Here is a 27,104-nt window from a genome sequence, read left to right on the forward strand (position 1 = left end):
TTAGTCAACTCATTTGAATTAATATTTGAATACATAGTAAATAATAAGTCAGGTTTTTTTTCTGCCTCGTGAGAAATGTAATGAATGGGTTTTCTTTTGTTTTTTCCTTTATATTGGCTTTGAGCTAACATCTGTTGCCAATCTTTGTCTTTTTTTTCTTTTCTTCTCTCCAGAGCCTCCCAGGACATAGTTGTATATTGTAGTTGTAGGTCCCTCTGGTTGTGCTGTATGGGATGCCGCCTCAGCATGGCCTGATGAGCTGTGCCATGTCCACGCCCAGGATCCGAACGGGTGAAACCCCAGGCCGCCGAAGCAGAGCGTGCGAACTTAACCATTTGGCCACGGGGCCGGCCCCATGAATGGTTTTTAATGCTGAACATACAGAGAAGGAAAATAATTGTAAAATCTGAAAGCTGGAGGGAACTCTTGAGGTTGTCCTGGGCAACTTCCTCCCCTTCAGCACTCAGGGGTCAAGTGAGTGTGTGCAGATTGCCTCAGAGAGCCCTGACTTCCACTGATGTGCTTTCCACGCCGCACACCTGCCTGTACGCCACCTCCTGATGAATAGGAAACAAAGGGGAACATGTCAGTTCACGTCCTTCCTGGCCCTTTCCCTCCACTACAGATTTAATTTGTTGCTCCTCATGAGGGAGGGCCACATGAGCCATTGTATCGTGAGGAAGTATTTGCTGTTTAATGAACCCTTCAGAACGCCTGCCGAAGCACATCTCGTCATCTTCCACCGGCTGCGTTTTTAAAGCGTGCTGTTTATGGTTATGTGTAACCTAAAAATCGGGACTGCTTACATTTACACTTTTTATCATCTGAAATAATCGTGTTAAAAATCTGTAGGTGGATATTTATTCTGAAGGGTTCCTACTTCTTAAAAATGTTATTATTATGACTTGGTATTTTTATGGTATCTTCATGCATTCTAAATAATATTCAATGCGATTTTCTCTCAAGAAATGTGCATGTAGCAATGTCACCACTTTATAAACATCAATAAATGTGTGCATGTTTATAACTTAGAGGCTAAAAAGTTTCATATCTTTTTACTAAGGAGATTTATCTCATAGGAAGTGAAATTATATCCCCGATTTTGAGGTCTGCTCTGACTTATCCATTAGCCTAAGGACCTTAGTCATGGCTGTGTCCTTCCCTTTGCTGGAGGCCCAGAGAACTAGGATGACACAGATTGAATCTTCTTTTTCATGGGTCTCCTCCACATCAATGCAGTGGACCTTGTAGGTGTACAAATAGTGCTTCTTGTTGGAATGAATGAGCATTTCAAACTGAATGTGCCTCTCTACCCAATCCTTTTCCTCTTTAGACTTCCCTAACTAGGAATCCAGGACCTCCATCCGTCTGGTCACTCAAGCCAAAAATCCAGCAGTTATCCCTATTTCATCTCCTTTCTTTACCACCCACTTCTCATCCATCTCCAGACTAGATCTGAATCAGTCTTCTTCTCTCCATCATGTCTCCTGCCATCGGTCCAAACCACCATTATCTTTTGCTGGGAATTCTGAAATACCCTCCTAGCTTGTCCTGACAATCTACTTAGCATAAATCAAACCATATCATTTCTTTGATTAAAATTCTCCAGAGCTGTCCAGTGCACTTAGAATACATCCAGACTTGTTTCCTGAAATACAACACCCCACGTGGGTTAGCCTCTGCCTCTGTAGCCATTGCTCCTGCATTCTCTCTTACCTCTTTCCCCACCACCCCCTACGCCCTGGCCACATTGGTCCTCTTGTACCTCCAGCATGCCAGCCAAGCTTGTTCCCACCTTGACCTCTGTGTCACTTGGTCCACAGCCTGGAATGCTGTTGCCTTCTAATTTTCTTGTGGCTGGATCTTGAATATTCAGATATCAGCATAAGTCCACCTTCTTAGAAAGGCTTTCCTCGGCCTCCTAAATTAAAGTAACTGCTAGATCACTCAGTATTTCATTATTCTTTAATTCTTTAATGCATAGCACCCATTTTGACCTGATGTTTTATTATTCATATCTATCTCTATGTCATCTGCCACTCATACTTGCATATTGCCTTTGTGAAAGGAAGGCCTATGTCTGTTGTGTATCCTTGACTCCTGGAAGATTGTCTGGCATGTAGTATACGCCCAATAAAATTGTGAACAGTTGAAGATAAAAATCTCCAAACACTGTGGCTTTAAATATTGAAATACTGGAGATGATTATCTCAGTTATTTTGGGAAATGGAGAATTAGAATCAGGACTGAGACTAGGGTAAGGTGACTAAGGTACTTGTCTCGGATACAGAACTTAGGGAAGCTTCTCAGATGCCAGTATGGCACAGCACAGCACTGTTAATCATCCTGTCTTTATTTAAAATTGTGATATTTTGTTCATCATGGATTTTTTGGCGTTAATTTTTATTTCTTTAAATACTGCACTAAAATATTATTTCTCTTGATTACTAAGTTTTCGCGCCCCTCTCCAGCCCTGTGTTAGACTAGTCTCTCATTTTCCCCCACTTAATTTTTGCATTGTAAATTACAGCCAGTATTTATTGAGCCCTTCTTATGTATCACTCTGTGCTTTACTTGATTAACTCACTGAGCACTTACACGGAGCTCTAAGTGGGTAGCAGTATTTACAGGTGAGGAAACGGGCTTTGAGAAGACAGGTAACTTATAGGAGGAACTGGGAGAGGCAGCATGTGCAGAATATGTCGTATGGTTAGAAACAGACTTACAAAGTGGGAGAGAGAAATTAGGATCTTTAATGTCTTGGCATATTTTCTCGACTGTTCTCAAGAGACCTTTACAGAAATGTTCAGTGAGCCGGACTCTAAGGCTTGGGAAGGGGAAGGTTGATCTGCCAGATGGGTAGGGAAGGGGAGCAAGAGGGAACAGAAGGGTTGTGTCACTGAGCTGCTTTAGGAGACTCAGTATGTCCTGTGTATTTTATTGATCACCACTGGGAGCACATTAGGGAACATGAGAAAAAACTCGCCTGTTTGGATCAAACACGCCATTATATTTAGAAATACTCCTGTGACAACATTAAAGTGTGGAAAGATTTGGGGGAAAAGTTCTTGAGTTATTAAAAAAAAAATCACTGCACAGCACACATCAAACGAAGTATAGAGAGAGTTAAGTGTAAAATGTAAAACCATAAGAGCTAGAATAAATACGTATATGTTTGGGACTTTTAAAAAACATAAACCAATTAAAGAAATCAGAGAGGAAAACAGATAGATTAAGATAAATTTTAAATGTATGTGTCAAATTTTGTCAGCAGCTGAAAAGAAAATGAAAAATTGGGGAAATATTTGTAACCAAAGATCAATTTTGTTTGAAGAGCGAAATTGTTCTAAGAAATCAATAAGAAAAACAATAAGTCCTCAAATTTAAAAAAATGCAAGTTCATAGAAGAAATGCAGACAAAGAAGCATGGAACAACTTCTCATAAGTAAAGATGTAAATCCAAACAAAGATTTATGTTTCTCAAGTTGTAGGTATAAAAAAAGTGTAGTGTTGGTAAATAAAAAAGGGGGTAAAGAAGGCTCTGATGGTGTGTCAAATGGTAGAAGTGGAGGATGGCCAGAGCCGTTACAACTCTTTGACCTCATCACATTTCTCAGCTGTTTTCCTAAGGAAGTAGAGATTCAGGTGAAGATTCTTCTTCAGGGATGTTTATCACATTATTTATAAAAGTGAAAAATTAGAAATACTCAAAATGTGTTACAACAGGGGAATTGTTAAATTCTCACACATCCTTATGATGGCCTTTCAGACAATCATTGTTTACTATTTCTGAAAAATAATTAGTATCTTGGAATAATTATCATAATATGATAAGTAAAAAATAACTGTACGGTATTATTCCAGTTTTATTTTAGAACAAGAGCAGAAAAAGTACATTTACCTGGAAAAGGAGACTGGAAAGAAATACACCAGAATGCTCAAATTTTAGCAATTTTGAAAACTCTTCCGTTTTTCTGGATTTTCTATAATAAATATTTATAGCTTTTATAAAAATAACGTTTATGAGGGCATAAGCCCAGGAGCCCTGGACAGACAGGAAACCGTGGTAGACTCTAGTTCAGCTTCTTCCTAACTAGTCGTCAACCGGCAGAATCCTTGAACGAGTCACTTCCCCTCTTTTGTGAAATAGGTGAGTTCAGGGCTTCTCAAACTTTTTCTCCGAAATAGTTGCAGAGGTAGAAGAGAGTGAACATGCACTCCTAGAGGAGGAAGGGATGGGGGGAATTGAGCAGGTTGACTCCAAGTCACCTCCTAAAAAAGTGAACATGAAAATTCATGTAGACTTCCTGTTCTCCAAACTATACTTAGTTTTAACATTTTTAAAATTTTAATATGAACTATAGTTCCTATTCCATAAAGCTCACTATTTTTTTTTAAAGGTGCGCTTTTTTGTTTTGGTGAGGAAGATTGGCCCTGAACTAACATCTGTTGCCAATCTTCCTCTTTTTTCTTTTTTTCTCCCCAAAGCTCCAGTACATAGTTGCATATCCTAGTTGTAAGTCCTTCTGGTTCTTCTATGTGGGAGGCCGCCACAGCATGGCTTGATGAGTGGAGTGTAGGTCCGTGTCCAGGATCTGAAGCAGTGAACCCTGGGCCACCAAAGTGGGGCTGCAAACTTAACCACTAGGCCACTGGGCTGGCCCCAAAACTCACTATTTTAAAGTGTACATTGAAATGGCATTTAGTGTATTCAGAAGATTGGGCAACCAACTGCTGCTGGTGCTTAATGTGCAGTTGTTTACCGTGGACGCTCCATGGAAAAATGCGCGCTCCAAGGAAAGGCACTCCAAGGAAAGGCACTCCAAGGAAAGGCTCTTGTGCCTTTGAGTAAGCGTGGAAGCAACAGCAGGTGCCTTTCCCGGGACTGCTTTGAGAAGTCTGGGACTAGGTGATCCTCCAGACATTTTCAATAAATTGCATTTTCAGTGCATTTTGTTTGTCTTTCCTTTAAAAACAACTTAACTAGATGAGTTATTAATAGTCCTGGTTACTACTAACTTACCCATCTATTCATTTTCCACTCACAGTTGATGCTAAGTTCAGTTAGTTTCTATGGTATATTTGAAAAACTATCTAGTACCTTCCATGACCCTGCTGGGGATAAAGGATTAAGTATTCCCAACCCTTGCCCTCGAAGAACAGTCTTTAAAGGACAGGTGGTTATGGTGACTTTGGTATTAGAGCTGCTCAGTTTCAAATGCGAGTTTCCAAGTTAAGTGGAGGATAATGTGCAGAAGGCAGGATGTGTGTATTATATGGTATACGGCCCGGAATGTGGACAACACATGGATTGTGTTTTGACTCTGTCATTAAATCACTTTTATCTCAGTGCTATTAATTCTTTGCAGGTGTGGGTAGATGATGTGCTTGTGGGTAGAAAATTCCTCCTTGAAATTTCCGGTTCTCCTTTATCCGAGTTTATGTGGAAGTAGCCCAAGTTCAGCTTTGGTGGTGCTGAGACTCTGTATTTTAGACTCTTGGCCTAAACCGATGGCCTTTAAGTACAGTTACTTGAATTGTAATTGAGCTCCATGAGACTTGGGTTTGTTCTTAGCCGCCCTTTATCTGGGTGCTGGCCAATCAAGAGGGCAGAGCAGGGGCACTTGGCCTGAGCCTTCACGTTAATTAAAGGCTTCAGATGTAGACTTCTGAGGGTTTGACAATATCTCCAAATACAGTCATGAAAGGCACTGCCAGGATGAAACGAATATATTCATCATACAGCTTTAAATACCACAGTTTTTATAACTCTGTTTTGGCATTTCTTCTTTTTCCTGGGAGCCTAAAAAAATGTGGCAGTGGTGTGGGTCTCTGAGCCTGCGAGAGGCCTTGGGAAGGGGGTGCGTTTTCTGCCTTTCTTTGTGGATAAAGGGAATGAACCGGGAGGACCCTTGAAGTTCCTGACGTGCAGTGCCGAGTGGTTGTTTTCCAGGGCCCTGGTGTGGGGACTGGGGACACCAGCGTTTTTCAGAGCAGTGACAGTAGGAACTGACATTTGTAGGGCACTGAACAATTCTTGTGTATACGTGGATTGTGCTTCACAGCTCTTTTGATAAACGTGTAGTCCAAGAAAGCACCTGACTTGTGAGAGAAGGAACCAGTGAGTCCATGATTGCTTTCAACAATAATGATAATTCGTTGCCATTGAGAAGTTAGTGTATTACTGGATCTAAAACTGTCATTCAGGTAGGATATGGGATAAGAAAGACTGTCCTCCCTTTAGAGATTAGACATAACTATGTATATACGCCATCATGCAAATGGGCAGAATAATCAGTATAAACACATAGCCGCTTAGTGTGAGTAGATACATAGAGTCAGTGTGGATTTGTGGCAGAGGCTGTATGTGGAAATCCGCCTGTGTTGAAAGAAAGATCTTGGCAAAGCCTAAAATGGAAGTATGTGTGTGTGAGACTGTGTATGTCTCATATACTATATCCTAACAGCTTATAAAGTGATGCACTCCACAGTAGGATATTAAATTCATATTCGGTGTTTGTTCTGGTGGAAGGACACGTGAAGTGAACTGGAGATTGCTCTCTGCTTTGTCCTGATCCAGTGGGTAGGGAAGGAAAAAAGTTAAGTATCCCTCAAAGCCAATTATGCATGCTGGATAAAGTGACCTTTTTAATAGCATTATTCTTAAATAGTGTCCTTTCTGGGTGTTTTGATGAGCTGAGATAAGGAAAGGCAGAGCAATTGTCCAAAGGTACAAATAAATTTTCTGGGGAAAATTTTCAGCCAAGTTTATAGGGACTGCTAAAGGAGAAAAGCAGTTTTGTGGGACTCACACCCCTGTGTGTGTTGATGTGTTTGGTTTTTTTTCTCTCCAAAGTCTCAGTCCATAGTTGTGTAGCCTAGTTCTAAGTCCTTCTAGTTCTTCTATGTGGGATGCTGCTGCAGCGTGGCTTGATGAGCAGTGTGTAGGTCTGCACTCAGGATCCAAACCAGCAAATCTTGGGCCGCTGAAGCAGAGCATGCAAACTTAACCACTGCGCCACTGGGCCGGCTCCTGATATGCTTGTTAAAGTTATTCAATGATTTGATTGGAGATATATTCAAATTAGCAAAAATGAGATTCCGCCACCACGTGGGCATTTTTATAAGGGATCATAGCTGGATTTTATTTTACCAATGGCTTTGGAGACAGGAGACTTGTATTTCTTTAGGTAAGTCAAGAGTTACTTATGCCCCGTGCTGTGGGAAGAGATTAGCCATCACTGAATCTGCTAGTGGAGAAGCTTGCTTTCTTTCTTTCAAAGATAAGGAATTGTGAAGTCTCTCATTATACTTTCATGTGGCCTTAGGAAACAATATCATTTTATAAAATTTGGGTGCAGCTGTGTTTTTTTTAATTGTACCAAACATTTTTTTCATAATAATCATGAGTAGATTCTTAAAGTGTCCATTTCAAACCCTGAGAATATTGTGTAAGTCTTTAAAAATAGGAGAAGAACGTGAAATTTGGCTTACACATTTGTTAAGAGTAGTTTGTTTGTCTTCATGATAGAACTCTTTCTACGGAACAAAGAAGCTAAGTGTTTTGCTCAGTTGTTTTAGTCCCTGTACTTTCTTTTTGACTAAATCTAGTGTTACTCCATCATAATGCTTTGACTGCTTTTATCATTGTACCTGCAGCATTTGCATCACACAGATTTTTCTCTTTCATGAAACTCTGCCTTCTCTTTGAATTTGCTGCGTTTATATAACATCAAAGTGTGAGCATTAAATCCATGGGTGAAGTTTACCCGGGAGCGGTGGTCAGTCAGTTGGAAGATAGCACCAAGATTCAAAACGAGTCCCCCTTACTTGAAGTAGTATTCAAAAATTCACAAGTAGGTTAAATGGATAAAAGTTGGGTGCAGTTGAAGCCAGTGTGAGACATTTTTAGCCTATGGGCTGTGGAAGTTAGTCATTCTGGATCTGGGGCAGCCGTGACTGTGAACATAGTGCCGAAGCCACGCTGGGCAGCTGAGTGCTGGGCTCGAGCCCTTGTGCTGCCCGTTCCTGGCCGTCATCTGAGCCCTCATGTCTCACCTCTCCAGGGCCTTTTCTTTTCCATGAAACGAGGGTGAAGACATCTGTCTCGCTGAGTTTTGAGAGGATAAAGTGACTGTGTGTTTCAAAGTGGTAAAGTGTAAAGGATAGAGCACGCCTTTCTTTTGGCTTCCTTTACCAGAGGAAGGATGCTCAGGAGCCGGAGACCGCCGTTTTCTCCTGTCTGTGTCGGAGATTGGTCTGAAAGTGTGTGGGAGGGCGGGTAGGCGCACGTCTGCACGCTTTGGGGGACAAGTACTGGATTTAGTAGTACTTTTAGGGGAGAGCCAGGAGCCCTGGTTCTAGTTTGGGCTCTGTCATTCCTTCACTGATTGGCCTCCAGCAGAGTGTTAGAAGAGCGAGTTAGTGACCAGAAGCACTTTATAAACTAGAGAGGACCTTATAAATAAGATTTATAGAGAAGGGGCAGAGGAAGAAGATGCAGAGGACCTCCATTCCCTTGCCTTCCAGCTCTTCATTTTACTAAGCTGCCCTGCTGTCCTTTTGATATTTGTACCCGTCAAGGTCCCAGCAGGAAACAAACGGCACCCTCCAACTGAGTGACTGAGGAGAGTTTTGTACACTGATGTTCACGAAGGTGTGGGCCAGGTATAGGTTACCATTGAGGGCTATCGGGTAACCAGGGGCCGGCAGGGGGCGGGAGCAGTTACAGGAGCCCAGAGAGGGCAGCTGTCTGGAGGGGGCCACCCAGCAGGAGCTGGGGCCTTTTGGAGGGAACACAGTGCATCAGTGGTGCCCTTGCAGGGAAGGAGCTGGGGGGATAAATGCCGCTTCCTTGTTCTCCTGCTCTCTGGTCTCCTGGTGTCTCCTGTGGACTAAACACAGCAGAAGACTGAGGACAAGAGAGCTGTTCATATGGAATCCTTACTGGTCCGCCCCTGGGGCACCAAGCAAGATGAGGCAATACAGAGAGGATCCCTGGGTGTGTCATGGGGCAACAGGAAAATATCTTACTTTGGGGTTGACTTTTGGATTTCTTTTTCTTCCCTCTTACCGTCTCCCCATTCATTCCTCGTCCTGTCTTCTGCCTGTTTGGATTCTTCATTAGTGGATGCCCAGGGCCTTAGGGTCAATCCAGAGAGGTGGCAAGTGTTGTCTGCTCTTGCCTAACGTGACTTAAGTGAAACACAAGCCAATGGAGTTTATACTTTGTCCCTTGCTTCCTTGTTTTTATTTTTAGGGGGTGAGTATATAAAAGCTTCTTAAAGAGCCAGAAGATAGAAGCTCTATTGCCTGATTCGCTTTCCTTTTCTTCTCATACGGTCAACCTCACATACTAAGATTTCTTGTTTTTGTTGTGGAAAAAACTGGCAGAGATTCTGATTTGTTGATTCTGTCTGTAGTTGGGCCCTCAGAGCAAGCCCTTGGCTCTGAGATACGGTAATAAACAGAGAAGCCATCTGGATCTTAAGTACTTTCAGTTGCTCGGGAGAGTAAAGATACTAGGTTCTTTCTATAAATTCTTGATTGATAATGAGATGGAAATTCATAGCTTTATTTCTATTAGAGATTCTGCTATTTAGATCCTTTTGTTTTTTTCCAGTATTCATGGTTGGGATTATGAAATGTCCATTTAAAATTCTTTGGATTACTCTTGTTGAAATGGGTTGATAGCTTCACACTGCAGTGTTAACTTTCTACTTCAGGGAATTCCAGATCTCTGTTAAAAGTCATATGAAAGTGATAAAGGAGTTGGCGACCGCAGGGCTCTGGGGCTGAGTGAGCCTTCTGTGTTTACCAGGACATCTGCAGTCACTTAGGAGTGCTTCTATGAAAACTGTGATACTGATTTGAATTTTTGTGATTGTTTATAGAGCTAGTAATGAAATCCAACCACCAGAAAAACAAAACGAAATTAGGACAGATGTTGTATTCCTGGTTTTTAGTTTTCTGCTTTTTTTTCTTCTTAGTGCCTTATAGACAGGAAATGGCAGTAAGGAGGCTGTGGTCATCCTGTGTTTTATTATTATATTCTTCTATATTTAATATCCAAATAGATACTTTTAGTTTTTTTTCCCACCTTGTTTAGGGGAACATAAGGATATTTATTGTTTTGGAAATCACAAGGAAATTTGAAAGTGGGTGAGAAATATTCAGAAGTGAAGTAATATATGAAAAAAGCCACATATATTTAGAAAAATGAGATTTTTAGATTTATAGTTTGAGGTTTCTTGTGGAAGAACTATGTTGTCACTCAGTGAAATGATCTCATCTTTCCGTCTTTCCTGCTTCCCACGGACATTCGCAGTTTTGTTAGGATTACCTTCAGGCTTATGGTAACAGAAAAATAGTACTGAAGAAGGGAAAAATGAGACAGCGCAGAAGGAAGAAATCCAGTAACAGTAAATTTCTGTATCGTGTTATTGGTCAAGAATGGGCAGAAGGAACTAGTCACTCGGTATTCTCTGAATTAGGTGATTCCTTGAAATAACTCAGCCGACCAAACCCCGCAGAAATAAATCCAGTTGATATTTGCTGTCCAGAAAAATCCTGATTCTTATCTCATCTGGATACTATGCTCCTGGTATACCCCATTTTAAAATAAGAGAAGATGTCGAGACATTTTCAGGCAGTTTTCTCTTACTGCTCTCTGAACAGCACTGGCATAAGCACATTGTCATTTCCAGATCCAAATGCTGGCTACACATCCCAGCCTTGATGCTGTTTTCGTTGTGTTTCTTATAAGATGATGTGGTTACAAATCACTGTCAAAATTCCAAGCTGAATGGCTTCCAAAGAGGTGACATTATTTTTTAAGCCCATCTGCCTCTGAAATGGACTCTCACCCTCCGACTTTGCTGAGCATTCACTGGAGGTGGTGTTTCCACCTGTAGCAATGCCGTGCTCCTGAGATGCTCCCCTCAGCAGGCCGTTGGGGAATGTCGAGTCCCAGCCGCCTTTTCTGGTTTCGTTGACTGGGAGACAGTGAGAAGGTGTCATGGTCTGATGAGCTGCTGTTGTCCATCTTTCAGGGACTGGAGAGAGTGGCAAGAGTACGTTTATCAAGCAGATGAGAATCATCCACGGGTCAGGATACTCTGATGAAGACAAAAGGGGCTTCACCAAGCTGGTGTACCAGAACATCTTCACAGCCATGCAGGCCATGATCAGAGCCATGGACACACTCAAGATCCCCTACAAGTACGAGCACAATAAGGTAGGTGTGGCTCCTCATGGGAACCGCTGGCAAAGCCATTCATGGTGCACATGGTCTCTTCATGCTTCTGGGATGCATAGTGGGTTTTTGAAATGTACGTTTTTCATCTTATCCTAAATGGGACTTTGAACGGTTCGATAAGTTTATAAATTTTTTTTTCTTTAAGTCTTTGAAGTCACATCTATAAAAAATTGGAGTTGTGTTCTTAGTGATATCAGTGAAACACACGTTTGGATGTTTGTTGATAAATCAAGGTGTAAAATTTAGGGGCACACATTACATTAAGAAGACAGTTTATGGGGCCATCCCTGGTGGCCTAGTGATTAAGTTCAGTGTGCTCTGCTTCAGCAGCCTGGGTTTGGTCCCTGGGTGTGGACCTATACCACTCTGTTAGCAGCCATGCTATGCTGGCAGCCCACATACTAAAAGAAAAAAAAATAAATAAAGATTGGCAAGGATGTTAGCTCAGGGCTAATCTTCCTCAGCAAAGGAAAAAAAAAAAGTTTATAATTCAAGAGAAATAGACCAGAGAGAGGGAACTCAGAGAAGAGGCAGTGGCCTTGCTTCAACCTCCCACTCTTTGTGCTTCCCTGCATGAAGAACGAAAACAGCTTCAGACCATTCTGTCCAGTTTAATTTTGGATTTCGTGACTTCCTTTCAGTAGTACCACAGACTGAATTTTATTTCAAAATAAGTCCATCTGTCACTTCCAATAACCTTTCAAATACGTTTCCCTGCAATTGTGTTAAAGTAATGGAAACTTCTAAAAATCACTTGAGAAAGGGTTAGGGGAAAAAAATCTAAATATTCAGCTTTTTAGAAAGTAAGCAAACTTTCCCAATATCCAGGATTATCTCTCAGTTGGAATAGAAAACCAGGTTTCTTATTCAAGTGAAAACAAATGCTGTAATTGCTCACCCTCCCAATATCATAGCTCCGTGATGCCAAACAGGGGTGGTGCGTCCGAGGGCGGCTCCAGGTTCAGTTACGCTGCATTTGTCCTGCATTTAGCTCCTGGGCAAAGACTGGAGTCACGTCAGGGAGTGACAGGCAGTGCAGGGCCCCCCCCGAGGGAAGGGAGATCTATTTGGGATTTGTGGAAATGTCTCATAGTCTGCTTTCTTCCCTTGCTGTTTCCAGTGATGGGTGCAGTCTCTGCTCCCTGGGGCTTCTAGGTGCTGATCTTATGTAAGCTGGTAAAACTTCATCTCTTGTTGACAAAACACTACATTTGTACCTATGATTTTTTAGGGCCTTCCATCAGAACTTTCACTCTTTCAGTACTTTTCATCATCTGCTCTTAAGGATATTTCCATATACCAGGATCAATAGATAATAGCAACAAGTTAGCATGCCCGCTGTGACTCATAGACTGACATTTAACTCACAAAAATGAATCATAGGTAAATAAAGCAATTCTGTGTATCTCCACTTCTGTAACCATCTAGAAGGTTCTAAATATTGTACAGATCATCTTAAAATCAGGCATTTCTTTTTCTTGGATGGTTCCTTGAAATTAACTAACTGTTTCTTATCTAACTGATACTCTCACACTTAGTTTTTGGATGGCAACAAGAGAATCTCCACAGATCACAGAGAGACTCTCCACAAATGCTCCTTCCTACTTCTGCTCTCAAGAGCGGCAAAGACCCGGGCAGTTGTGAGCCTGGGAACATGGAACCAGATGAGGCTGTGTCCATGTCTAAGCAGTCTGAATTTAAAAGGATCAGGGTTTTGCCCCCTTAACAAATCTTAATGTAATGAGTTTCTGAAGCAGGCAGCATGCTTGTTTTGTTGCACTTGTGAGACAATTCCATTGAAGGAATTTTTTTTTATGCTAATGACTTTCCCAACCAACAGTTGGTTGATAATATGATGATCTGATGAATTTTGGCTGAGTTACCACATGTGTGGTGTGGTTGATACATGTATATGTGTATATATAATACACACATGTATTGCCAGTTTACATTACAATATAATACAATCTCCCTAAATTATCCCAGAAATCACCTTTCTTGGATGCTCCAGAAGAATCCTTCAGGATCTTGCCTTGATGTTAGATTTTCATATGAAGATCATTTATTGTACAGTTTATATAGATGTAGGAGTTGGAATGGAATTTAGGCCTTATTCACATAATACACTGAAGAATATTTAATAATGTATGTTATTTGAGCTCTTTGTATCAATTCTAGTTCAGTAGACTTTACAGTGATGAATACCATTCAGTTAAAAATCAACATCATAGAGAGTTATAATATACAATTTTTCTCAGATATCATGATTGTCCTGTGAAGTCTTCCCACGTCTTTTGGTTGCCTAATGTACTGCCTAATGTGTGTGCTGACCTCTGAATTCTTTAATATGTCTAATCCCCTTTAATTCATAATATAGATTACTTTCACATTTGTTCCATTTTCTGTCCAACATATACATATTCTAAAGCATCACCCCTGTTTCATCTGTTAACTAACTTCCTGAGCTCTGCCTACTCCTTGCTTTTGTTAACGCTGATTAAGGAAATAATGTCTTCTCCTTCCTGTTCCACCCACTGCCGCTTCCTCCTAGAGTTCTTCTCTGCTCCCCCCAGTACTAAGTAATCCCACCCTCCTTTAGCAGAACCCACAGTGGAGTATTTATAATTGTCTGGCTTGTATTAATTATGATGATTTGGGTATTGATCTTGTTTTCCTGACTAGACGTGAAGTTCTTTGACAGTAAATCTTGCGTCAGTTCCATTTTGGTATTCTTCAATGTCCCTGGCATTGTAGTTTGTACATACTTGGTGCTCAAAAAATACTTGTTAAAATAGGTAAATCATTTGTAAGCTTAAACAACTGGAAGTCTCTTCTGCCCTCAAGTTGTTGAAATGATTATTCGAATCAACAGATAGCTGTTGAAATTGTTGTATATGCATAAGGAAATAAATGCAATGGGCTGTCAGGGATGCAGAGAAGTTTAATCAGGGTTAGGCAGAAATTTACAGTCCAGAATGAGGCAAGGGCATAGCTGAGGGCAGGGCACTTTTAGGAGGAAGATGGCTGGAGTAAATTTTCAGGAGAAGTAGTGTGCATGCAATGTGTAAATCTTACAGTTTAACTTGAAAAGAGTTCTTATAGAAGAGAACTGGAAAACAAGAACCAAAAAATGGTTTAGAATGTGCTTCTGAAAGATTTTGAATCCAGGCTAAGAAGTTTGAATTTTATTTTCTTGTATTTATGATACTTATTTAATAATATTTTGTTTTGGTTAGAATTTTCTACAGAAGTTTCTGGTTACAGTATGCTCCAGTATTTTTCAAATAGTTTAAAGGACTTGGTATATGTTTTGTTAGCAATTACTTGGAAACAGTGCATTATGATTTATATTATTCTGTGACACTAAAGATATAAAATAAATAACCATTTAGTTTTTTAAAAAGCTTCTTTGCTCCTGTTGTCACATTAGCCATAATCTATGGTAGTATTAGCATAAATAAAAACAAACACTTTCCAGTATTGTCCAGCCTAACTTTGTACTTGCTTCTGAGTTCATGTATTTTATAAAGCAAAACATAACTTACAAATGATATGGCCTGTTCTTAACTGGGAAATCGTTTACAGATTCGTTTGCTGTGAAGTTGGTTCTAGCTATGGGAATGCCCTGTCTGAATACTGAAATTTCTTTTGCTCCTGTGTTAGTGTTTTTGCATTGAATCGGGAGTCCTGCTGGTTAGCTTGGAGGCCAGTGCAGTGGTCAGGGGAAGTCCAGGCCACAGTCTCTGCCGAGATAATGGCGTGGCATCATGTCTCTTTGTAGATCTTATGCAGTGTTCCAGGAATTGCCAGTTGGGGAGTAGCTTGTAATAAATTGCAAACTTTTACCAAAATAGAGATGAATTCTTGGTTGCATGTGTATCTGCTATCCTATTCTTGGACTTTCTTTGCCAGACAAGTAATGTTTATAGGTGAGCTGCTTGGACTCAGCCCAGGTGAGAGAAAATGCTTGAGGACTTCTGAATGTACTGTGAGCTCGGGTTGGTTTATTCCTAAGTAGTACTTTGCCGTTTCCCTAAACACAACTGTTGATAGCTGGTGTTAAAAGGGATTAAATATTTGCTTAGTCAAATCAAAGGATACATTTGTTTTCACTAGGTGCAAGGCATTCAACTGTGAGATGACTCCATCATTTCTTACTTTCCAAAAGGGAGAATTTTCATCACTATTATTTATGGTTTCCTATCTTGTACAGACATACTCCTTTGATTATTCTTTGCATTGATGCTGAAATCAGCTCTTAATAAAAAGGAACAGATAAGTTTCTGTGCTGACATGACTAAGAACTATCTTGAATTACAGCTGGGGAAGTAGATCCTGGGGTTTGGAAGCCCTGATTTTCATGTACTTATTGTGTCTACCTGGCAGTTGGCATTCTTGCTGCATCGCCTGTGGTTGTTATTTCATATGTGCATGCCTTATTTTCTCAGTCAGATTGCAAATTACCTTACAGTAAGCAAGCTTCTTGATTTATAATTTGTTGTCTCCTCCACAACATGCCATGAATGTTGTAGGAGCTTTTGTTCATTGAGTGGATTACTCCAGATGGTAGATCCTGGTATCCGTTTATTGTCGGCTTGTAATTTCTGTGAACAGAAAAATCAAGGGATTCTTATGGCAATTTCAAACAATCGACAGGCTTTGTTCCCTCTGCCAATCCCAGGAAGAGAAAAGAATCAGATGCACTGCTTCTTCAGGTAGTGAACTCAAGACGGTTATTGAGTAGAACCCAGCTGCACGCGGGTTTTGGGTGGACGTTTCACCTTTTCTTCTGTTCTGGTTTCTACTTTTAGACTTGGAAGTCCTGATGACCAGGGCTTACATAGCAGCGAGGCTGCAGCTGCCTTGGACTGACTTAGCCAGGCATTTCCAAGCCTGGCACCTGTGTTTCCTTTCTCCTGGGAGGAGAGGCTCTGAGAGGACATGTCGCTATAGTACCTCTTGTCCTCCCTGAACTCTTCTAAGAAATGACTTGTCACAGGGAAAGTGCCTCATTAAACACGTTTACAGCTTTCTGAATTTTCTGTACTTCCTGAGAAATCCAAGATTCCAGAAGCCATTTTTCAAAAGAAAAATATAGCCAAGATCCTGGAGAACTTGGCAGTTTATTCTTGCCTTTGATCAGTTGAACAAGAAATTACTGGATTACTTTTTTCAACATGAGCGAATTTTCTTAGTTTACAAAATGCTGACTGATTTCATTTTAATATTTCTCACCTGTATAATAAACACACTGTAAAAGCAGAGCTTAATAAGTATTTATTTTAATCTATTCCTCTGAAGAGTTCTATCAGTCAAGGTTCTCTGCTTGCAAACAACAGAAGCCAACGGCAGCTAACTCATTAAGTGGAGAAAGAGCTTATGGGAGTAATGAGGAGAAGCTGAAGGACCAGCTCTTGGAAACCAGAGCAAGTTGGGAAACTCCTCTGTGAGAAGGATGAACTCTGGCCGTTTTCAGTCGTCTGTCACTCCACGCAGGAGTCAAATTCCTGGGAAAACTTGCCTGACTGGTCTAGCCTGGATTCTGTGCTAGCTCTTTGGACGAGGCTGGGCAATTTGATTGACAGTCCCTGAGGTTCTGGGTACAGTTAATAGAAGAAAGGAAATGACGCTGGTGCAAAGCACATTATCCACTGCAAAATCGCACCATCAATTTAGAAAATGAAATAACACATAGATTCTCTATAGATGCCTCCACTTTTGCTCAGCATTTGCTAAGTCTGTCCTAAAACACAATTTCTCATTCTGGACCTGTTCAGGGTGGGGGAAGGCTGAGGGGTTAGTGGCCTAGTAATACTTAGACAGGAAGTAAGTAGCTGAATGTGAGCCCAAGCACTGAGTGGCTGAGTAACCCTGGGATTGTCACATTTCCTCCCTAAGCCTGAGCATCTTTACTCTCTGAGTCTGAATTTCCTCATCTGTAAAATGGGACAGATAATAATAGTATTGTTTCAAGTGTTAAATACAATGTGTGTGAAAATATGTTGCAAATGATAAAGAATTCGGAAGTTATTAAAGGATGAATTGTCTTCATAGAGAGAACAAATACTACTGATCTTCCATCTTTACTAAAAATAAAACAAACAGCAAATAACTTACAGCGTGACCAGATTTAGGAGGTATCTAAGGAGAACTTCCCTCAGAGTGACAGTCATTGAAATGGGATACCAAAGGGAGGTAGAGAAATCTCCTTATCTGGATGTGTTCAAAAATAGAATGTATTTTTAACATGCGAAATTCTTTAAGGCAGTTTTGCTGAAATAAGACAAGGGATGGACTAAACAGCCTCTGAAATCCTTCCTGACGCTGTTTTTCCTCCGAGTCCAAGACCCTTTAACAAAGACATGAAGCTCTTGTTAAAGTGCCGTTGTTATAATTTAAAGCTCCTACCTTTTCTTGAACTTGTCTGTTCTAGACCACTTATGAAAATTAAAACAGATTTCTTTTGACAGTAGTCTAACCAAGTGGAGATTTTTCATTCTCTGCGTCTGAATCCCGTGAGTGATTACGATATTTATATCTATGTAAGTTTTTTTGTTTTGTTTTGTTCTTTAACAGCGTTCACAGTCTAAAATCCGTTGCAGGTTTTGTGGGTATTGTTAGTGATAGTTATTTTAATTGGCTTGTTGGCTACTGGCCACCAAAGACAGCCTGCCCTTTTTCATAGGGAAACTTTCTACCCCTGCTTCTACAAACCTTTGAGAATTTCTAATAACTAGTCTGAAGGAATCTAGAGACTTTTCATGACCAACTTGATCCATCAACCACCTCCTTTGCTGAGGTTGATGTCCCACTTTCTCCCTTCTCTCTAAGACCCTTGCTGGAGTTGAATCACCACTGATTCCCTGGTACCTGTATCAGCTTTCAAAATCCCTTTGTATACTTTCTTTTCTCTTTTAGTATCTTCCAAATACTACCTGCCCACATTTTCTTCTTCTTACTCTCTCTATGGGTCATTGCATTGCAGTTCTTTATTCATTTTATTTCAGTGATGGCCATGTAAAAATAGATGAATATGCGATTTTTTAAATCCCTTCTTCTTGGCTAAAATGAATCCATAACCCCAAAGCATGCCATATCATTTATCCTGGGTGAGTATCTTGAGTTCAGTTTCATCAGAGGAGGACTCTGAAGCAAATAAAGTCTTCAACAATAGACTGAGGCTGATTTCTTTTCTCTTTTCTTTGCTTTGGGGGGAGGGGGGAGTAATTTTTACATACAGAGAAGTACACACATCATCAGTATTGAGGCCCCTGTATTTTTCCGTTGTGAACACATTGACATCTAGATCTGTTGATCTGCATGAATATGACCAGAAATTCAGAAGCCTTCTCTTGCTCCCTTCCAGTCAATACTCCCAGCTCCCGAGGGGTCACCACTGTCCTAACTTCTAATAAGGTAGATTAGTTTTTGAACTTTGTATGAATGGAAGCATATAGTATATATTCATTTGTATCTCATTTATTTTGTTCAACATTGCATTTGTGGAATTCACCCATGGTGTTACTTGTAATTCATTTTTTCTCCTTGCTGTATAGTAGCAGTGCCCATAGAGCTTTATGAAGATTTTTTGTGCTATACAATACAGTAGTCACCAGTCACACGTGACTCTTGAGCCCGTGAAATGTGGCCAGTGTGACTGAAGAACTGAATTTTTACTTTTATTTAATCTTTTTAATTTACGTTTACATTTATATGTGACTAGTGGCTACGCTATTAGACAACACAGTTGTGTAATACTCCATTTTATAAATATGCTGCAGTTTGTTTATATATTTATTTATCCTATTGTTAATATAAATTTGGGTATTTCTGGCTATTATAAATAATGCCAACATAAACTTCCTGGGGGGTCAAGTTTTATTTTTTTTTGTATAGATATGTAATTAACCCAAGTCGTTTATTGAAAAGACCATACTTTACCCAGTACAATGCAGTGTTTTGTCACCTTTGTTACAAATCAAGTGAAGGTATATGTGTGTTTGTTTCTGAGCTCTCTATTCTGATCCATTCGTCTATTTTGTATGTCTTTGTGTGAATACTACACTCTATTAATGACTAAGCTTTGCAGTGAGTTTAGTATTTGACAGTATAAGTCATTCTGCTTTAATTTTCTTCTTCAAAGTTGTACAAGAGCTGAATATATTCACTTGTAATTACAGGTACCTTTAAGGAAAAACATTTCTTTCACTAATGGGTAGGTTTCCCAGGCTGAATCAAAATATAATTGTCTATAACACAAACATCCTCCCCTTCTTTGGCATCACAGTTTATTTCCTTGTTCAGCCTATGTTGGCTGCACAGCACAGTACAAGGACGTCTATTTTCCCTAGATTAGTAACATGACATTTTTATTATTAATTACCTCATTTACAAAGGGTGATGGAGCTGCTGTGTGACTTCATCATCATTCAGTGGGGTCATGTTCTTCTCGCTTTAGCATTCTTTTAACAAGAGTGGGAGCTGACCTATGAGTGCAGTGGGGTTCTACCAAGTTCCCCTTCCACTAATGCCTTTTTGGGCCAGCTTTGCTCTGCACCACTCAGATTTGGCTGATTTGGCACCAGAATCCCTTATTATTTCATATCTTCACTATCCATAGCTTGTTAGAAGGATTGAACAGGCTTACCTGGATTTCTTTTTTTTGTTCTGTGGTCTCTAGCTGTCTTGGAAATAGACCATCTAGTGTGGCTCGATATGGGAGCTATAGTTAGGGAAGAAGGTAGTGCAGGCTGGTTTGCCTTTTTGTTAACAATAGTATTTTAACCCTGTTATGTAAAGTTTTAATCATTTATGTTTTAATGAGGATATTGAGAATCAGCTCATTTTGGTGAAGTGTAGGGGTTTTAAGCACAGACAGAACTGTAGACATAGGTATCCCCACACACATACGTATGCACACACTCATATGTGATTGTTGACTTGTGCATTAGAAATGACCTTTGGACACTGTTTATATATGTGGGGATCAAATAGCTAAAAGACCAGCATCCTCTCCATGTTGTACTTATGTGATGACTGTCTTCAGATAATGTTTCCTCAGCTTACCAGTGCCCAGTCTGCTCTGCGGCCCATCTCATCTGGAAATAACTCATCTCGTGTCTCAGCTAATCCACATTGTTTAAAATTGGATGAAAGGAAGAAAATTCACACTTGAGGTCCGAGATAGGGCTTTAATTATTTAAACCTAGCAGAGTAGTTGGCACATAGTTCTACTGTTTGTTGAATGAATGAATGAACATTCGTTTACTATATGATGGACTTTTATGTTCTATGTATATACTGTGTGAGAACACACTGGTCAGAGTCAGACACAACTTGGTTTGGAAGGTAGCACTACAGTAGAATCACTGTGATATTGAGCAGATTAATCTGTCTGCATTCCAGTTTCCTTATCTATAAAATAGTGGTGAGTGTAATGCCTGCTTCACAATGTGTTGTGAGAATTAAATTATAGACTCTATGAAAAAGTTGAAATGTTGTCCATTGTTAAATGGAGATGATGTTCTCTCATTTAGTCATTCAACATACATTTACTAAATATCTCCTGTGTGCTAGTTAGCATAAACCAATTTAGCTGTTTTTCAAAAAGAAAATAGTGAGGGCTCTAAGGAACATCACCAATTTGTCCAAACACACGAGAGACCTCTGCTTCAGTAATCTCCCTCTAAACCTCTCTCGGCTGCTCAGAGCTTGCACGTCCAGGGACTGACAGCTGCCGTATAAAATACATGTGGCATAGTTTAATACATTTTAGTAGGAAGTTGTGAATCTGGTCATTTGGCTGTTTTTAATTAACTCCTGGCACAGCATCAGATAAATACTTTCCTTGTTCTTTTAAACCAAGTAATGCATGATTTTCCCCTGTAATTTTAAAACAATGCATGTATTTTCAATTAGAGAGGCAAATATATTTGTTGGAACTAAGGAAAGTGAAAGCCTAAGAAGTCTGAAGGGGTTTATTGAGGGTGTGAGAAATGCTCGTACTTTCCCTTCTCATTCTCACCCCACTGAGGAAATATCTTCAGCTCTGGATTGACTTTCGCTATTGTGGACATTTGGGGCAGGGCTTGCTTAGGATTTGGCAAAGCAACGGTTTTGCTTATCTAAGTCCCATGTATCAAGGCCTGAAATCTTAGTTTCTAAAAGAAACTGTACTTTTATTCTTCACTATATTGTTTTGCTCAAAATCGCTTACACCTGCTACGTAATTGTGCTTTTAAGGAGTATATTGTTAATATACGCCTGATTGATCTTCCTGAGTACACATGCGTGCATCCAAACACGAATATCGGCAAGAAAATACACTTTAAAAAATAATGTCGTGGTATATTATGACACTTCCTTTTCAAAGGATAAAAAAGTGTTTCATTAAGAGTTATGATTACTAATTTTGGCTGATACATGGTAGACTTAAGACTTTGAACGTGTTTATTTTCCTGATTTTATGTTTCCCAAAGTGAATGTGCTAAGAAGGTACCTCTAAGTTGCTGCTACCACTGCTTTGCACAATCATGCAATTTTCTACAATCCTGTTTTATTTATTTAAAATGAAAAATGGTTTATAGGAAGGGTATTACCAGCATATATCAAGACACTTGATATTACTGCTGAATGTACAAGAGTTAGATTGGTTGGTATGTTTTCTGCTTCTTTGAATATACACACATCCTCTGTGGTAAAAAGTATAACAGTTTTGATCTAAAAAGAAGAGTCTAACCGTAGTAGGTGTTGGCATGTCTGGGAGACGGTGAGCCGTCCTTACATCAGTGAGTCTGGGGTGGGAGTTTGGCTCTTCAGGTGATTGTTCTCTTTGTGCATTCTCGAGGGCACTAGCCTGGTTTTTACTCTCTAGACCTTTTTTTAACCATTTTACTCCCTGTTAATAGGCTGTGCCCAGGACAAAGGGATGCGTGTGGAGCTGTTCGGTTATAGTACACTGCAGGCAAACCCTCGCTAGAGTTAGGTGTTAAAGTGCTTTTGGACTCCATTATCCTTCAATTGACTTCAGTCCTGTATTTCGTATTGTAATTGAAAATTCAGTGTTAACAATGCTGTCAGAGTTTTAGGAATTTAGGTCTTAGCAGGGCCAAGTGCAATATGTGCGGTATGAAGATCCTTCTTCACTTCAGAGAGTACGATATTGGCATAAAATGGCCAATACTGGCTACTTTGTGGATGGTCTCTGTAGATACTATGCAGTTTGAGCCCAGCCATGAGGGAGAAGTTTGGCCCCAAGGAAGAGTTGCCCTTTTCTTTGTACAATAACACTATCATTTTGCCAAATGCTATATGCAAATAGTATGCCTTTTTCTAATTTGCGTAAAAGGTGCTGTATAGTCCAATGGCAGCTTTGGATCATTCTAACTGAATATGAGGTTGGGAACACTGATTTTATATTCTAGAACAGTGCTTCTCAAACTTTACTGTGTGTATAAATCATGTGGAAATCTTGTTAAAATGCAGATTGTGTTTCAGGGGACCTTGGGTAGGCCCGAGATTCTGCTTTCCCAGCAAGTTCCCCAGGTGATGTGGAAGTTGCCTGAAGTAGAGCCATCTTTGAAATAAGTGACTCTCCACTCCCAGAGGCAATATGAAATCATCAGTGGGCTAACTTTTGGAGAGAAGGTTCCAGAACTTATATTTCAATAGGATTTTACCAAAGGACATTCAGCAAGTTACTTAAACTTTCTAAGCTGTGTCTTCCTTATCTGAAAAGTGAGATGATAATGGTACCCACTTCGTATAGTCAATGTAGGCATTAATGAGAGAATATAGATGCACAACTTTTAGGATAATAACATCAGCATAGTAAGCGTCCACTGAATCGTTGTTGTCGAATTCTTCCCTGAAAGTGCTGGGTCAGGAGAAATCTATGGGCCTTTGGGGAAAGCACAGAATGTGGGAAGAGAAATTGCTGATTGTTTGAAAATACTGAAGAGGCTGTGATCCAAGAATGAGGCATGGGTTCCCATTATCGGGTACACCAGTGGTTTCCAGGAAGCAGTGGCCTGGCCTCTGATAGGCCCTAAGACCTAAGACAGCTGGTCTAGAATGTAAGTGATGGTGGGGACCCTAAAGGGGTTCATAGGTTGTTGGGAGTGCTGGGATCAAGGAGCACTGACTCTAATGGTCATGGTGTCTTGTTATCTTGACTCCTGGGTGTTTGCAACTAAGAGGGGGCAGCTAGTCCAGTGAGGAGGAGGGAAGGGAGGGGAAGAAAGGGGGGAGAAATAACCTTTGTCTAGCTTCTGGACCCAACACAATGTCGGGTATTTAATATGCTTGAAAGTGTGAGGTATACGTAGTAGTATTCTAATTTCACAGATGAAAAGTGTTTAAAATGTGTGTCCCAGATCGCTCACTTGTAAGTTTATGGGGCTGCATTTTAAAACCAGAGTTGGGCTTAATAATTCCCAAAAGGCAACTCATGTGCTTGACTCTGTGAACACCTTTGGCGCCCAGACACCCATATTTAATTTCCTCCTGAGAAAGAGTAAGTGGAGTTCTCTGCGGCCCCTCTACCTCTTTTCCACCATTTCAGCCCAGCTCACTACTGTGTCCCAGTACCTAGCACAGTGCCTGACCGACGGTCAGGTGCAGTGAATATTACAGAATGAAGGAATCAGAATTTCATCAGAGAGCTGATTGTGTGATACTGCGATTATCGTGGGCCGTTTAAACTCTTAGTTCTTACAACCATCATTTGACTACTGCTTCCTCACTACACACTCGTTTTATTTCTTTATATTTCCATTAATAATATGATTATTTAACATCTAGTTAAATAAAAAAGCTAGGCATTTTTCATGTCTGTTAGGGCCAGAGGTAGTATGAAACATGTGTTTTGCTTATGGGGACTTGTAGTCTCATTGGGGAGAGATAAGATACTCAACAAAGTTGTTTAATTTTTAAATTTGTAGTCACAGTGGAGATTTCTGCACGAAAGCATATGTGTTCTTTCTTCCTTTTGTAATTTCCCTTTCTTTGTCCTCCTTCCCCCATAAAGGGTGGTACACGCAGTGACACGTTGGCGCTGTGGGGCGTCTGTCTGTTGTCCGACAATTGCCCGTGGAGAGATCTTTACTGGGAGCCAGGGCTGGCGTCTGAGCTCCTGCTGCCCTCTGGGACTTCCCATGGGTCTTAATCTCAACTGTTATAAATGACGTAAAGACACAACTCTGTGATAAACTTAATCACAAATCAAGGAAGTGACTGGAAAGCTTATTCAGCAGAAAAATCACTTGACTATAAATTATAGAATACATAGTTATGTAATGTAAGCATAGCTATAATATGTGAAATTGAGGAATTTGGTTGGGTGTTTTCATAAGGGCTAGATTTTTTTTTCTTTTTCCCAAATGGAAATACATTGATTTTTATAAATATAAAGATAAATGTGCTCATTGTAAAAGGGAAATTCAGACAACATATAAAAGCAAAAGAAGAATATAAAAATCGCTTGTAATTTTACCATGTGGAAAGCCACTGTGAACATTATGACATACAAACATGCTAAGATTTAGGTATGTGCATGTAAACATAGGTTCGCTATCCCATAGCAGAACTCCATGGGCTGACTGTTTCTCATTTCAAAGTTTTTCTTTTTAGATTTTAGAAAGATAGTATGAGAAATATGCTATCTATTTTATAAAACCTCCATTGAGGTATGGGGTTGTCTCCTGTAATCAAATTATGTTAACATTTCAGCAGCAAAATATATTAATATTTATAACTAGTGGAATAAAGACTGTAAATAGCCTTGCACTAGGTCCCGGTTTCCCATAAATGAATCACACAAAACATCTTTCAGTTCTGGGAACTTTTGAGATTTCGGATTATAGATAAGGGAGTGTGGACCTGTGTGTAAATACTGATTGTTTTTATTGGCTATATACCACAAATTCTTTTTTTTTTTTTTTTAAACTTACTTTCTCCCTTGTGCCATAACGAACATCCTTGCAGGATAAATTGCTGGAAAAGGAATTGCTGGTTCAAAATGTGTACGTATTTTTAAAGCTTTTGATAAAGATTGCTAAATTGCCATCCTGAAAGATCATACCAAATTTCAGTGTAGGGTCTGAGTATTTTTACCACGTCCTTGTCAACTCTGAGTGTCAAGTCTTTGCAGTCTCAGAGGTGAGACTCCTACTGCCGTTTCCATTTTTTAACACTCGTGATGTGCTTCTTCTCCTGAGTGTTGGCCACAGACTTCCTTCCAGATTCGCTTCAGAGATTGTGACATTCTCAAGTCATTAAACTGGGGCTGTTCTCCTCCGATGTTTTGGGGGATACTAATTATATGTCAGTTACGGTCACTTGGCATGGGTTATTTCATTTAAAAAGTGAGTTTCGGTGAAGAGCAGATGTCTCCGTAGGTGTCTCGAGCTATCGCCCAGCGAGGTGTTTAATCCCTGGCTGGCCTGCTTGCTCCTTCTCAGATGTGGCTCAGCAGTGTCCCCTTGGTTCTTTTAACATGGACAAGTGTGGTAGTACCTCCAGTGGGACTCCTTCAAGGATCGTTTGGACAGAAGTTTCCTGAATACAAAAGGGGTGTTGAATGGTGTTCACCCCTGAAGAGTTTGGTTTGAGATCTCTCCGTGGGCATCATCAGCCTGTAGGTGAGAGAGAGCCCACCTGTGCCCAGTGGCCGTGTGCAGTTACTTCATACAATTTTCCGACAACTGTCCAAGGATACGGCTAGACTTATTCTAAAAGAGGAATTTGATGTTTTATCCTTTCATTCTGTAGGGTCTGAACAGATTTCCTCTAAGCCCGAGGTAGTGGTTCTTTGATGTTGGAAAAGTCTGGAGTCGCCCAGGCAACAGAGGACCTAGTTCAGCAGGTCTGGGACTGCCTTGAGAAAGGTAGCTCAGCTCTGATTTTAATCAGGTTGTTGTAACAATAGTCATAATCAGAGAAGTGATTTTGTATTTGTAAATACAGGTATTGTTATTAGAATAGCAATACGCATAATCATGAAAGTTCTTATTTAATGATACTGTTATGAGTGTTTTAAATATATCTGTTAATTCAGTTAGTCAAAGTTCTATGTTAAATGAATGAGGGATTTTGATTTTATTATCCTTTAATATCCGATTGAGTTTTATTTCTTGGTAATAGAGAATAAGTACTTGAAATAAGGGCCATTCTTAATATAGACATAGAGAAAACAAATATGTGCAGCTTTTTTTTCTGAGAAAGGAATCATTTTCAGAAAGAGATTAATTTTTTTAGTCAATGAATAGAATACTACAGCCAAGCTAGAAAATTTCTTATCAACAGTATCTCTCTGTTCTATATTTTATTATAGTTTGCATTTCATTTCCTTACAGTGTGTGTGTGTGTTTATCTTCCTTTGTGTGTCTCTTTTGACATGAGTCTGTATAGAATCTAGCTACTTCCTTGGAGATCGTATCACAAACACTGTTCTGAGCAATTGATGCAGGAAAGCAGAACACGTTTGCATCATGTTCAAACGTGTTCATGCAGTTCAGCTTTCTGGAGTCAAAGAAATGTAAAAGAATGTTAGCCTACGCCAACTTTAATTTGGGTCAGCTCTGAAAACTTGCTAATTATTTGACCTAAGCACTAATTATTTTGTGAGCCTTGTTCTTAAAACATAAGCAAATGTGAACTGCCGTCAACCCCATCACCCAGATCCCTTTGTGTTCTGGAAATTGATTATTTATGGTTTCCACAGTCATCTGTTAACTAAGTGCAAGGTATGCAAAATGGGATACGAGAGACCAGGCTTTCCGTCTCTTGCGTGGTCCCTATGAAGCGGGATGCATCATTCATCGTCCATGAACTTGCTCCAGCAAGTGTT

At 40.0% G+C, this 27,104-nt stretch overlaps 1 protein-coding gene across 1 annotated transcript in view; it reads left to right on the plus strand.

The window, feature by feature from the left end:
* The window catches only part of GNAQ (G protein subunit alpha q), a 299,634-nt gene that overhangs the window by 96,324 nt on the left and 176,206 nt on the right, over positions 1-27,104 (plus strand). The window contains exon 2 of the mRNA XM_044767595.2: positions 11,052-11,236. Coding sequence (XP_044623530.1) covers positions 11,052-11,236 — 185 coding nt within the window. The remainder of the gene's footprint in view (positions 1-11,051; positions 11,237-27,104) is intronic.

The sequence above is a fragment of the Equus asinus genome, chromosome 23 (assembly GCF_041296235.1).
Source record: "Equus asinus isolate D_3611 breed Donkey chromosome 23, EquAss-T2T_v2, whole genome shotgun sequence".
Lineage (NCBI taxonomy): Eukaryota > Metazoa > Chordata > Mammalia > Perissodactyla > Equidae > Equus > Equus asinus.